Genomic DNA, 14,770 nt, shown 5'->3' with positions numbered 1-14,770 from the left:
GGAGGGTTCAGTGGTGAGAAGGGTGACGTGAGATAGTTCTTTCTCTTTGATTTGTCCTGCTACGCTGAGCACCACAGTTCCAGGCCCAGGTTATGGCGATGAACCCGCCGTCTCGGCGTCTGCCAGCGAGGAGTTAGACCTGGTCAAATCTTTAAAAAAAAGTGAAAATATAAACTGTCTTAAGGGAGCAGCGAGGGGCCGGAGCTGGGTCGAAAGGCGCCCCCGATGAGCAGCGATATGAAAGAAGAGTGATATCCATTAAGGCGAGGGCTGGGAAGAGCGTTCCGGGCAGGAGCTGCTTATGCGGAAGAGCCATCGCCCTGAGAAAGAGAAAGCAGGTGCCAGTAAACAGGGCCACCCTGCTCCCCAGGGGAGCGCTCTGGACGTGTGGACCTCGGTGCCGTGCCACCACCTCGCGGGCTCAACCCAATGAAAGCAGACTTCAGACAGTTTCTATTTGAATTTATGTTTGTTAGAATCTCCAACCTGTACAGAGTGGTAGGAGTGCAGGGATCTTAAAACTCTTGCTGCCTTTTCACAACTACTGTCATTGCAAAGTTAAAAAGTGGAGGAGGGTGATTCGGAATTCTCTTCCTGGGATGCTGTATTTTGGTGCAAAATTGGGTGAATACAGTCTTCAGTGAGGGATACAAATGGAAGCAAGGTGTTTCCTCTGTAGAGAGAGTAGGCTGTGCCCCTTGAGTGTTGGTATCCTTCTGCTTGATGTAGAGTCAGTGTTTGCTAGAACGAAAGAGTACCTGTCCAGAGCACTTCTTCCACTGTTGAAAGTTGTGGAAAGAGCAAAGGTCTTAGAATCAGCTGCCACCAAGTTTAATTCCTGGCTGTGCCTTGTACCAGCTGGGTGACCCTGGGCAAGTTGCTTAATCTCTCTGAGCAAATGTTTCTTATTTATAAAGGGAGGTTTAATTTCTAAGTGCTGGCTTACTGTGAGGATTGCAGATAATGCATGTAACACTCAAAATGTGCTCAATAAACATAGGCATAGCATGATCAATATCATAGTTTTTCTTCATTTTTATTTTCCATTCTGAAATTTTTATGATCTTATAGTCTTAGAACAGAAAGAGTCATTATGGGTTTCCTAATCCATAGCAGATTGTGTACTTTTGGCAGTACTAGCACATTTCAGACAATTATAATCTTGAATTTTGCTTTGGGGAGTTGGGGGAATTTGGGCCCCTCCCTCATGTTCCACATTTGTCAGTTAACAGACACTATTAAGATGGAAATCAAATCAGAGTGTTTCAGAATTCTCAGTGCAGTCCAAAGGGTGACAACAGCTCTTGCTGACCCAGCTTTGGTCTCCAGTGCCAGTGTCATTGGTGTGTTTTCCATGGTCTTCCACTTCATCCCCTATAGTTCCTGGGGCCGGGGACTACTCTGGAAAAATGGAAGGCAGAGAGTGGAACTGAAGAGGAAAAGGCAATAAAAATCACAGCACACACTGATGTTTCCCACAAACCAAAAAAGCTAATAATACCACCCAGAAGGAGGTGATGAATCACAGGTTTGAGAAAAGGAAACCCCTTTCCACTGAAAGCAGCATGATCCATTCTACAAGTGCAGGGTGTTCTGAATTCATGAGGTTATGTGCTCAGGTTCTGTCCAGAATTACCTTGAGAAATGACTAATCTTGAATACATGGAGCTCCCTAAGTGGCTGGGAAGCTCTGGTCACCAAGCCTACACCAGCCTCCGGCCCTGTCCAAGGCCTGGGCTCCCCATGGCCTTAGACCAGCCGTGGGCAAACTACGGCCCGCGGGCCGGATCCGGCCCGTTAGGCTGTTCTATCCGGCCCACGGAGCCGAAAGAGCGGAGGGTTCTCTTGCTCTCCCCTCCCCTCCGCGGAGGGTTCTCTTGCTCTCCCCTCCGCTCACATAGTTAGTAAGGGTCTGAGCTGGGACTTAGTCCCAGCTCAGACCCTTACTAACTATGGCTCTAAGTCCCAGCTCAGACCCTTAATAACTATGTGACCAGGTAGGGAACAACTCTGACCCTGTTTCTTCCTTGGTAAAAGGGGACAGTAATAGTTCCTACCTTGAGGTTATTTGGATAAAAACTGATAATAGACTTGAAAGAGTCTAGCACAGAAACTAGTTCAGCGTAGGCTGCTGTTCTGAATCTGATTTGGGCCAATTAAGCCAAAAAAAGAGTGTTAAGAGGATCAGAAGCTCTCAAGATTATTGGAAAGCTAGAGATCAAGACTCAAAGCTTCCCAGGAATGACAGGAATGACATCTCAGAATGATACGAAGAAATTGCAGCTGCTGCCACTGAGTTCCAACTGCTACAATTTACATTGTTACCACTTCTACACCAGGAACTCAGTTTTGTGGGTGCTGTCACCACAGCTACCACATGAAAGAGAGCTCCGGTCCCTTCTTTGAGTCAAAATCTGGCACAAGTATCCCTGGGCCACACGCCTGGCCGGAGCTGCAAGGGAAGCTGCAAAAGTCACTATCTAGACTCAGCCACTGTAAATGGAGGTTATGGCCCCTCATCCAGACTCAAAGTAGGAGATTCCCTGATTATAGGAAGGGGTTCAGATGCCAAGTGGGCAAACCTAATAACAAGTGTCTAATACTACCCACAACAAAGAGAGATCATCAACACAGGAAAATGAGAGGATGTTGGGTGATACCCTAAATGCTTGTCACGACTCTGTCATTTTATACGTTGAAATCAAAATCTAAACATCAAGAGGCCTTCTGGTTACCTATGCAATGTTTCCCCCTCCTCAGTGTGTTATTAGGCATGATAATGTGCCAGTGACTAAGTCACATATCCCAACCTCCATTATAGGTAGGCTTGGGTGACTAATGAGCAGAAGTCATTGGTTGCGCTTCGGGGAAATTCTGTAAAAGTGTCCTTCTGCTCTTGTCTTCTTCCCTCCTTTTTTCCCCTTCCCAGAACACAAAAGCAATGGCTAGACCACCAGTAACCACCTTATGATAACCTAGCAACTGATATTGAAGCCATTTGCCAAGGATGGCAGAGCAAAATACAGAAAGCCTCTGAATATCTGATGACCTGTTGTCCCATTCCTGGACCACCTAATAATTCTTTATGTGCTGGAAAAAAATCATCTTGTTTAAGCCATTGGTACTTTGAGGCTCTGTTCCTAGCAGCTGAAGGTAAGTGCTCACAGGTACCAGCTGTCTTCAATGGTTTCACAGGTACTTGTCTTCTAGCAATCCAAGACTGCATCATCCTCTGGCACATAGGAAAACCCCAGGAATGCACTTGAGGCCCCGGAGCTGCTGGCCACAGTGTCGGGAGTGCAGCCAATGGACTTTGACACGGCTTCCTGAGTGAACTCTGGGTCAAAGTGTTTCAAGTCAGCAGGTCCTGCCTGTGAATAAATGCCAGCGATGAGAAGGGAACACTGAGGTCAGAGCTGCCAAAGGAACCCACAAACCCTGAAAGGGATGTTAGGCCTCCCCTCTGAGTGCCTTCTGGATACCCCTACTTAACTGTCACCCAGTCACCCATGCATTTACATTAGTTTTTCTATTTTTTTAAATATGTCTTTATTGATTTTAGGGAGAGAGAGAGAAAAACATCAGATAGGCTGCCTCCTGCATACTCCTATTGGGGATCGAGCCCACAATCCAGGCATGTGCCCTGACAGGGAATTAAACCATGACCTTCTGGTTCATGAGTCAGTGCTCAACCACTGAGCAACATTGTCTGGGCTACATTAGTTATTTTATTCCATGAGGTCCAGTAACCACTTATCAATTCCTCTAACCCCCAGCACCCTCCCTGCCTGCTACACAATAACCCTAAGACAAGTCTAGTCAACATGTACTTACTGAATGCCCACCAGGCATGTTCATGGCCCTGGGAATACAGGAGAACAAAATAGAGTGGGCCCCTGCTTTCACAGAGATTATATTATGCAGAGGGTAGGAGGATGAATAATAAGCATCTACACAAACATAATTTTGGGTGTTGATAGATCTTATAAAAAATATAACTTAGGGTAATATAGTAGAGAGTGACTGGGCTGCTTTAGCTGTTTTGTGGGAAGACCTGTGAGGGACATTGTAAAAATGGTCACAAATTCTCCATCCCCATCCAGAGGTGGAGTCTCTTTCCCCATCCCTTTAATATGAGTTAGCCATGTGACTTGCTTAGGCCAATGGGACGTTACCAAATGGGATGCAATCAGAGGCTTGAAAAATACACACTGGGAGTTCTCTCTTGCTGCATTTGGAACCCTAAAGGCCATGTGATCAAGCCCAGGCCATCGTGCTGGAGTCTGAGAGGCCTCATAAAGGAGAACCCAGTTGCCCCAGCTGCCAGCCAACTGCCAGGCATGTGAGTGAGGCAAGCCTAGATCATCAACTGTCAGCTGACCTGCTAGTTGACTGCTAACATGAGAGCCCAGTAGAGTCAGCTGGCCTGGCCCAGGCCAAAGAAACTACCCAACCAGCCCATAGAATCAGAATGAAATAAAAAATTGTTTTAAGCCCCATAGTTAGTGGGTAGCTTGTTACACAGCAAGAGCTAACCAATACAACCTCTCTGTGGAGGAGGCATAGTCTGTGGAGAAGACTGAGCCACCTGGGTTTTGTGAAGTAAGCAGGTGAGCAAGTAGAAATGTCTGTAGATCCACTCTAGCATGCAAGCCTTAGCCTGTAGAACCAAAGAGACCATAGCTCCCAGCTTCTCAAAAAGGCCACAGGACACAGTGGTACTAGCTCAGGACTTAGCATTCCAAGACCAGAATGTGAATCCTGGCCCTTTTATGCTGTGTGGCCCTAGACAAGGCAGGTATTTTCTGTTTTCTTGTTTGTTTGTTTGTTTGTTTAATGAACGAGGACATTGAGGCTAAAGAAACTTATTCAAGCCCTGGCCTTCATGGTTCAGTGTTTAGAGCATTGGCCACGCACCAAAGGGTCGTGGGTCCAATTCCCAGTCAAGGGCACGTACCTCTGTTGAAGGTTCTATCCCTGGCCTCTGTCAGGGCATGAACAGGAGGCAACCAATCCATGTGTCTCTCTCACATTGATATTTCTATCTCTCTCTCTCTCTCCCCTTACCCCCTTCTACTCTCTCTAAAAATATCAATGGAGAAAATATCCTCAGGTGAGGATTAATTAAAAAACAAAAACTTATTCAAAGTCTCACAAGTGATAGGTGACAGAGCCAGGAATCCACCCCCACTATGTCACACTCTAAAGTTCACGTATTGTATTATATTACCTCCCTGCCTAGTATTTTGCATATTATTCTCTCTCCAGGGTGTATGTCCAAATTATCCTCAAACTCTATTTAAATGTCCCCAGATAAAGAAACTTTTCAGGTTCCTGGACTGAGTGTACCCTATATGACAACTGATGTCAGGAATCTGACGCTCAAAGACACATTCGCGAACAGGTAAATCACCAAAGGAAAGATGTCAATAGTAACACTGGCAGTGTTGAGGTGTGCCGACTGCTTGGATGAAGGGGATTTGACATTGCTTGACCCTTAGAGGTGGACAAGAGAACTCCAGTGTCCACCTCAAATGGGGTCCCTTTTTTTCATACTAGCATTGCTAATTAACATTTAAAAACTAACCACCTTCACTGTAAATCAAAGAAATACAAGTTAAAACAATGCTAGATGCCATTTTATACTTAACATATTTGCAAAGTTAAAAGCAACCTCACATGCTGCAGAGAGTAAGATGAGAATTCTCCCGCAGCCTCTACTGGTCAGAAATAGATTGCCCTCCCTAACACACAGCGAGGGCAGTATGAATGGAGAACCTAGAAACATTCACAGTCTTTGACCTGGTCACTCCCCATCTGGAATCCATCACAAGGAAATAATCAGAATTCTGGACAACGATAGACACTTAAAGATGTTCATCAGTACATTGTGATAAATAAAAATTGTAACAACCTAAAGTTCACCATTAGGAGCCTAGTTGAATAAATTATATCACCAGCATGGGGTTGAAATAGTATGAGCCACTTAAAATGGTCCTTATAAAGTTTTATATGATTTGGGGAAATAATGGCATAGTTTTTAGCAAAGAAAAGGGGGTATGGAGGAGAAGTATATGTATATATAAAATATGACCTATGTGAACACACACACACACACACACACACACACACACACACACACAGAAAAATGACTGGAAGGAAACATGCCAGCTATGGTTTCGGGGAAATGTCTTTCAGGGCTTTTCCCCCTCTGGGTGTGCTACATGACACAGAGCATTTAAAAACTGTGAAGGCCTGTGCAATGAGAGTTACTGGTGCTATAAATAAAGGTGCAGAAGCATGGCTCATCACACAGAGCTGAACTGGCAGTCAGGACTTTTGGGTTCTAGACCAGTTTCTGCCTCTAACTTACTATGTGGCCTTGGACAAATCATGGAGCCTCCTGGACCCTTGGTTCTTCCATCTGTAGAGAGTTGGCCCAGAGACCTTCCAAACTGCCCCCAGCCCTAGCAAGCTAGAGTCTGGAACACGGTGACCTCTTACCACGTTTGGATTGAAGGGTGGGGTCAGCCTTTTGTGGTACAAGTCATCCCAGTTTATGGGGCTGAAGAATACGTGGTTCTTGATCTCAGTCTGCAGAAAAAAAGGTGCTGATCAGAAGCAGCCCTCTCCATGGGTTCTTCCCTCCCCACCCCACATGGCCCTGAGCTCCAATTCTATTGGCAGCTGGCTGTCAAGCCCTAAAACCCTTGCTGAGAAAGTAACTTGTACCTCTGTTTTCCTGGGATAATAGAGCAAGCATTCTGCAGCCAGACACTCCCTTTCTGGATCACCAGGAACCCAACCCCTTTCCCCTATGGCATCTGTTTATTCCACATCTATTTAATGAATACCTACTCTGTGCCAGCACCAGTAGGCTTTGAAGGTATGACATTGAACAAGGCAGCAGAACCTGCCCTCTGGGTTCCCAGGGAATCTTGGGGACCCCGCCCCACTCTGCCTTAGTGCATTTTGACTCTTTCAGAATGCAAACCAGAGAAATAGACAAGTGAATTCGCTGTGAAAGGTTTAGAAAGGAAATCCCCAAGAAAAGCTGCAGGTTCCCAGAGATCCAGAATTTAGGACTCAGCCTTGGGCATGTTTCACCACTTCTTTCCTCCAAACCAATGTCAGTACCAACTTTCTCCTGTCCCAGCAGGACCCCCTCTCTATCCGTGTTTCTCAAAGAATGATTCTCCAGCCACTGTATCAGAATACTGTGGGCTTGTTAAAAAGCCAGATCCAAAATATCCAAGATACCCAAAAAATTGGTAGCACTGGTTGCCTCTAAATTAAGGAACTGGGTAGCTGGAGAGACTTTTTCTGAATATTCTTTGAATTTTGATCTATGTGAATGTATATCTTATTTTTTTACATCATACATATTTTTTAAGATGCAAATTTCCACCTGGAAGGAGTGGACCAATCTTCATCAAAGTCACATTCTTTAAGCTGTCCAGGGATGGGTAGGCAAACGCCCTGAATGTTGTTACACTTCACAGTATCTGACATGTAGGGCTGTCTGTAAAAACACTTAAAAAGCACTTACTATGTGCTAATCATTAGCCTAAGTGCTCTGCATATCTTAATCCATTTGACTTTTGTAGCAGCTTCAAGCTAGGTGCTGTTGTTACAGATGGGGAAACTGAGGCTCACAGAAGTTGAGTGTAAGTGGTGGAGGAGGGATCTGAACCCAGTAGCCTGTCTCCTAGGCCATGCATCTCAACCACGATGCTGGAAGAGAAAACAAAGTTCTAGGGAGGAGAGTAGTGTGGTCTTCCTTTTATAAATCCAAATGGTCTTTGGTTGCGTAGAGAATGTAAGATTATTTTTTAAATGCTACTTTAGTAAAAAACATAATAAACTTGTTCAGGGAATGGACTGCGACTTATTGATCTCTATTCCTGAGTGCCTAGCTTTGGCAGTGGCAAGGAGGAAGTGCTCAGATATTCATGAAAAGCCAGTCCAGTCCACTCTGCACAGAAGCCAGAGGAATTTATTAAAACTTAAATTGGGTCCTACCGCACCCCTGCTCAAAATACCCTAAAGCATATCACTCACTCTCCTCCTCGTTCCCACCACAGGACTTTTGCACATGCTGCTCTGTGTCTGGGATGCCTCCTCCCAGCTCTGCATGAGTGGTTCCTTCTCTTCCTTCAAGTCTCATCTTCATTGTCCTCTCCTCAGAGAGGCCCTCCCTGACCAAAGCAGTGTGAATTCACCCCCTCTCATTATTTTCTATCTTAGCTCATTGCTCATTTATTTCCTGACTAGAGGCCTGATGCACAAAGATTCATGCAAGAATGGGCCTTCCTTCCCCTGGCTGCCGGCACCGCCTTTGCTCCAGCCAGAGCCGCCTTCCCACCTTCCCACGCTGCCCAGAGGCCCTGAGCGGCTGGGGCAGTGCAGAATGCCCCCGGCCGCTCACCTGTGTATGCAAATTAACCCACCATCTTTCTTGGGTTAATTTGCATAGTCACTCCTGATTGGCTGGTGGATGTTGCGAAGGTATGGTCAATTTGCATCGTTCTCTTTTATTGGTGTAGATACTTGTCATACTCTGTAGTAGTTGTTTGTTGTCTGCCCTCTCCCCAAAAAAACTTAAGGGCAGAGCCCCAGTCTATTGAATCCCTAGCATCTAGTTCAATGTCTGGTGCATAGTAGGTGCTCAGTAAATATTGGTTGAATAGAACTAGACTGAAGGGAGTAATCAAGCAGCAGCAGCTGTGAATATCCAAATGAACGAATTAGTAGTGCTTGGTTTTACAGACAGCTGGATGCCTGTCACTGTGCTTCTGAGCTGCCTCTGCAGGAAGGGGCCAGGGCGCCTCTGGCAAGTCACCTACAAAGTCAGCTTTGGAGCCCAGCCGCTGCCTCTGGTCCTTGTGGAGAAGAGCTTGCAGGAGGTCACAGGCAGCCACCGTCCGGCCCACAGGGATCTGTAGTGGCTGGTGCAGAATGTTCTCATACATCTGGGATATGTCTCGGCTGTAGAAGGGTGGCTGGAGAGAGGGAGAGAGCTGCAGGATCATCCATGTTCAAATTGGACACAGGTCTCAGGGAGACTTGGAGCAAAGCTGGGTCACCATGCCTTGTACAATGGCTCACAGGGCAGACAGGAGAGGGACAGAGAGACCTCTGGGCATCTAGCACAGTGGAGAGGGCTGCTGGGAAGGCTGAGGCGTCTCTCTTCATGGGTGTAAGACTTGTGGACCTCCTGGAGCATCCCCTATCCCACCTCTCTTAATCTGGCTTGTGCACCAACTTTGTACTTCGCAAAGTTCACGCTCTCCCCTTCATCATTTCATCCCAGCCTCGCAACCATCCTTAGAGACAGGTAGTAATTGTTCAGATGAGAAGACAAGGCTCAAAGAGATTAAAGCCTGTGGCATAGCTAGGAAGAGAGCCAGGCCCCAACCATATCCAGAGCCCAGCTTTCCTGATGCTCTTCCTCCCAACTCCTCTGCCAGCTCTTCCTTCTCCAGACTTCACGGAGCCTGCTCCTTCATATCCACGAAGCTGCCCCAGAGTGAAGCCTGGCCTGGGGCGGCTCTGCATTGCCTCCATCCAAGCAGGCAGCCTAGGATTGGGTCCCGGGCTGGTCCCACAACCTACCAGCACTGTGACCTTTCTGGGCCTCAGTTTCCCTTTTTATTAATTAAATTAAGAACAATTCCATTTCCTGCAGCCACCCTCCAAAGGCTGTTTTGAGGCACAAGAGGAGTAACATAAAAGACAGTGTATTATAAAGTGCTGAACTGACAGTATTGAAAAACTACATATAATCCTTGTAATATTCACTTTGGTGTCATTTTCTTTTTTATCCTCACCTGAGTATATTTTTTCCATTAATTTCTTTCTTTTTTTAGAGAAAAGGGAAGGGAGGGGAGGAGGGAGACAGGAAGGGAAGAAAAGAGGGGGACGGGGAGAGAGGGAGAGAAGGGGGGGGGACATCAGTGTGAGAGAGACACGTTGATTGGTTGCCTTCGGAGTGGGGATCAAATCTGCAACCCAGGTATGTTCCCTTGACCAGGAATCAAACTGAGACCCTTCGGTCCGCAGGCTGATGCTCTAACAATTCAGTCAAAATGGCCAGGGCTGGCGTAATCTTTTTTATTTATTTATTTTAAATATATTTTATTGATTTTTTACAGAGAAGAAGGGAGAGGGATAGAGAGTTAAAAACATCGATGAGAGAGAAACATCGATCAGCTGCCTCCTGCACACCTCCTACTGGGGATGTGCCCGCAACCAAGGTACATGCCCTTGACCAGAATCGAACCTGGGACCCTTCAGTCCGCAGGCTGACGCTCTATCCACTGAGCCAAACCGGTTTCGGCTGGCACAATCTTTTTTAGCTTGGAGTGGCCTGTCCAGTTCCTTGAGGAGCCTGAGCAGGTGACGTAAGGGAGACCCACCCCCATCTCTCCCCAGAGCCAGATGTCCCTAGCAGACAGCTACACCCCACTCACCAGGCCATGCAGCATCTCATAGAGGACCGCGCCCAGACACCACCAGTCCACCGCCCGATCATAAGGCTCTTTACGAAGCACTTCTGGAGCCAAGTACTGTTGAGGGGAAACACACTTATCTGAAAGACCCTCAGCCTCGGTCTCCCCATCCGTAAACAAGGCACTTGGAGAAAAGGATCGTGGAAGAGGTGACATGTTGGGGCCACATGTCTCCTACACAAGCCATATCCCCTGCTGGGCTGTCAGGCTTTGGGAGGCCAGCTCTGTCCAGCAGACACCCTGCCACACACAAACACAGACAATGGCTCCTGCTCAGAGAAGTCTCTGTCCACCGGCTACCCTAAACCAAACTGAGGAGGCCCAGCTGAGATCTGAAACCCGGACTTTCAAACATAGGGAGAAAAATGGAGCAGCTAAAGTGCTGCCCCATGCCAGGTTGGACTAGTTTCCCAGTCCTACAGCCTCAGCCCCACAACCCCACCCAGACATCTGTCCAAGCAACTAGTTACCCCTCTGTCTGGAGTTTAAGGGAAGGTTTGAACCCCAAGGCTGCATGGAGACCTTGGCTGGAGAGACAGACATGTGTGAATTACTGCTGAGACACATACATTTTAACCCCCCGGGCTCTTTGTGCCTGAAAGCGGGCAGAAATAAAGGGCTTCCTTCACACTTGCAGCCCTGATCTTAATTGTCAGGCTAGGCCCTCCTGTTGCACATGGATTTCACCCTGTAGGACAGTGCTGTCCAGTACCACAGCCACTGTCCACATGTGGCTACCAGACACTTACAATGTGGCTGAGATGGCCCATCAGTATAGAATACACACTGATTTCAAAGATTTAGAAAAAAAGAATAAAATATCTCAACAATTTTATATTGATGGTATGTTGAAATGACAATATTTTATATACACTGAGTGGCCAGATTATTATGATCTCTGAACGCATAATAATCTGGCCACTCAGTGTATATCCTATATAATAAAAGGCTAATATGCAAATTGTTCCCTTGACCAGGAGTTCGACCAGCAGGCAAGCCGGCTAACCGCCCATGTCCCCTCCCCATGGCCAGGCTGGCTGGATCCCACCCATGCACGAATTCATGCACCAGTCTCTAATACACACACACACACACACACACACACACACACACACACACACACACTCTGAGTGGCCAGATTATTATGCATTCAGAGATCATAATAATCTGGCCACTCAGTGTACATATTGGGTTAATTTAAATGTATTATTAAAATTAATTTCACTTGTTTGTTTTTTACTTTTTAAACATGGCTGCTGGAAATTTTAATTGCCTACATAGTTTGCATTTCTGTTTCTATTTCTGTTGGACATCACTGTGACAGAGTCATCAGCAGCTGGCGGGGTCCCAGCAGCCCCCAGAGCTGATGCCCCCATTATGCAGATGAGGAAACCAAGGCTGAGTGCACAAGCAGCTCAGGAGAAGTGCTTGGGTGGAAGGAGTGAGCCCCTTTAGCTATAACCTATCGCCTCTAATCAGGAGCTCGAGCCTCAACCACTCAGCCTGCCTTCTCTTTGGAGTTTTAGCTTACCTCAGGGGTGCCACAGAATGTGGATGTGGTCTCCTCCGGCTCTACGCCTTCCTTGCAGAGGCCAAAATCTGTCAGGACCACGTGTCCCTGCAGAGGAGGGAAGTCAGGGACAGGAGGGTGGTCTAAGATAATGGTTTGGCCAGGCCTAACCCCAATGCCTAATGCCCACCCCCCAGGGCAGCACCTCTGGGGTCTGATGCCCCTACACAGGCTGAGGTTTTACTCAGCGACCCAGGGCTTCTGGACTGGGAGCTGCACAGGGGGCAAGGTGGGGAGATGGCATTCCACTGTCTGCCCAGCTCATCACAGACTCAGACCCATGCCCTGTTACACTGGCAGCTCTAGAATGTCCTGGCTGGAGAGGCCTGGTGACAGAAGTCCCTTGACAGAGGACTGGGGCCCAGAAAGCAGCCACACCTTGTGCAGCTGGGCAGGTGGGTGGCTGGTGGAGGTCGTGGAGTGAGTGGATACTGCGGGACTCTGCCCACATCTCCCCTTTGGGAGCTGTCATGCCCATCCCCCACCCGTGCTGAGACACTGCCCTCACTCAAAGTTATGCCCCTCCCTAGGGGCAATCCCACCCAATGACTGACCGATGCAGGGGCACAAATGCCCAGCCTACTTGTCTCAGTTTGGAACAGTTCCAAAGAGCCATTCCATCTTGGGTCCCCTCTGCCCTATAAGATCATCTGAGGCCTCACTTCCAACCACAAGGAGGAGGCGAGCTTCCTCCTCTGCCCAGTCCTGCCTTTCACCCCCTCAAAGGTAGATCTCTTGAGAGTATTCCCTGATAACCTGCAACCAATGCTTCATCTCAGGGTCTGTTTCCAGGGAACCCAATCTAAGACATGGAGGCCACATAATCCACAAGCCTTCACCTGGCCCCACCTCTGCCCTCTATAAACCTCCTGAATACACATGTGCACACACATGTACATATATACATGGTCTTGTGTGCACATGATGCACATATATACAGATGTACACATGTATGAGTATGTGCACACATATATTTGAATGTATCTCTACCCAATGCATGCACACCCATACACAGACATGTGGGTACACAACATTCATGTGCAACCATGCACATACACACACGTGCATATACACGCACAAACCTGGCAGTCCAAGAGAATGTTCTCTGGTTTCAGGTCCCTGCATAAAATGAGAAAAGCACGCTGTGACGGCTCAGCCACTGAGTGAGGACAGCTGAGGACCTGGGGGCCTGGCAGGAGGACTATTCATGGAGGCTCACAGAGGTGTCCAGGGAAGTCCAGGGCGGATGGGCACTTGATCCTAGAAAGGAGGAGGCTCCCACTCTACCCCGCTGGGGCATTCTCCTCAGACAAAGGACCAGTTCACCGGCATTTCATCAGGATTTAGGGGCCCACACAACCCCTGAGCCACAGGCAGGCCTCACCTGTAGATGATGTTGAGGGAGTGCAGGTAGCCAATGGCACTGGCCACCTCGGCGGCGTAGAACCGGGCCCGGGGCTCCAGGAACCTGCGCTCCCGCTGCAGGTGGAAGAAGAGCTGGAGGAGGAGGACACTGTGAGAGGGTTTCCTGGGGGGGCTCCAGCTGCTGGAGTGCAAGGGGGCAACGGCCCAAGTCACCCCTCTCTGAACAGCAATGTACTCAGACAACAAAGGGCATATCTGCCCCCACCCCATAGAGCAGTTGTGGGTGTCCATAGGGTCAGCAGGAGAGATTAATTCACATGGATTGAGCACCTACTATGTTCCAAGCTCCAAGCCAGAACCTTTCACCTCTCTTATTTAATCCTAATGACCGTCTTCAAGGTATCAAAGATGATGCTAGTTTCACCTAAGAGGAATCTGGGACGGGCCAGAGCAGTCAGGTGACTTGCCAAGGTCACATAGCTTGCAATTGGCAGAGCTGGGATTTGAAACTGGGTGGTTCAAAGATAGGTTTTTCCTCCAACCCAGGTGATAAGATTATCATGGTCAAGTCCCATGTCCTTCCTCAGCCCAGGATAGATCGGCCTGTGGGCCAATTGCTTTGGTGTGTTTTGCTAGCATGGAAAACCTTCCAACTCCATCAGGGGACTTAGGGATGCAGGACAAAAACTTCCCTCTCAGCATCAGGCCAAAGGCATGAGGTCATAGAGCTTAAATCTGGGGTCACTGAGGGGGCCTCACTAAGAGCCAGAAGGGAACTCAGCTCATGCAGCTGTGCTGCTAGGTCACCAGGGGGCCTCAGGTCTCCATTTACCACAGTGACAGGCCACCCCCACCAGTGGCCTCTGTTGTAAAACGGGGGCATTGCAAACCTTGACCACAGAGCTCCTGTAACATTGACCTTCCCAGGTGAGTCAGGCAGCTTTGCAGGGGGAAGTCAACACAGATCCACATTCCAGTCCTGGCTCTGCCAGGTATGGGCTGGTGGCCTTGAGCAAGTGATTAGCTCCTGAGCCTCATTTCCTCCCCTACAAAATGGGTCTGTTGTATGGATAATGTGAGATCATTCCAGAACCTGGTACATAGCGGGTATGTAGGATGAACAGCTCCCAGCTAAGAGCTGGCCCAGGGGAGCCCCCTGCAGCCCTACCCACCTCTCCTCCATTGACATAGTCCAGGACAAAGTAGAGCTTCTCGGGGGTCTGGAAGGAGTAGCGCAGGCCCACGAGGAAGGGGTGCCGCACGTTCTTCAGAAGCACATTGCGCTCCGCCATGATGTGGTTCTGCTGTGGGGTCACAGACAAGG

At 48.1% G+C, this 14,770-nt stretch overlaps 2 protein-coding genes across 2 annotated transcripts in view; both read right to left on the bottom strand.

The window, feature by feature from the left end:
- Positions 1–1,019: 1,019 nt before the first annotated feature.
- The window catches only part of L3MBTL1 (L3MBTL histone methyl-lysine binding protein 1), a 59,685-nt gene continuing 45,934 nt past the window's right edge, over positions 1,020–14,770 (bottom strand). The window contains exons 27-35 of the mRNA XM_080683139.1: positions 14,619–14,750; positions 13,466–13,578; positions 13,164–13,200; positions 12,043–12,129; positions 10,473–10,568; positions 8,847–9,002; positions 6,505–6,594; positions 3,172–3,371; positions 1,020–1,401 (exon numbers count right to left, since the gene is read on the bottom strand). The gene's annotated coding sequence lies outside the window, so the exon portion shown is untranslated. The remainder of the gene's footprint in view (positions 1,402–3,171; positions 3,372–6,504; positions 6,595–8,846; positions 9,003–10,472; positions 10,569–12,042; positions 12,130–13,163; positions 13,201–13,465; positions 13,579–14,618; positions 14,751–14,770) is intronic.
- SGK2 (serum/glucocorticoid regulated kinase 2) lies at positions 1,375–14,738 on the bottom strand (the record flags this gene model as incomplete). Its single annotated transcript, XM_080683771.1, has 8 exons — positions 1,375–1,401; positions 6,505–6,594; positions 8,847–9,002; positions 10,473–10,568; positions 12,043–12,129; positions 13,164–13,200; positions 13,466–13,578; positions 14,619–14,738. 8 exons carry the CDS (start codon positions 14,736–14,738, stop codon positions 1,375–1,377), a joined length of 726 nt encoding a protein of 241 aa, XP_080539897.1.

Source organism: Plecotus auritus (genome assembly GCF_963455305.1).
Source record: "Plecotus auritus genome assembly, chromosome: 8".
In the NCBI taxonomy this organism is placed as follows: domain Eukaryota; kingdom Metazoa; phylum Chordata; class Mammalia; order Chiroptera; family Vespertilionidae; genus Plecotus; species Plecotus auritus.
The sequence above is the reverse complement of the archived record's forward strand: the minus strand, read 5'-3'. Positions and strand labels throughout refer to the sequence as shown.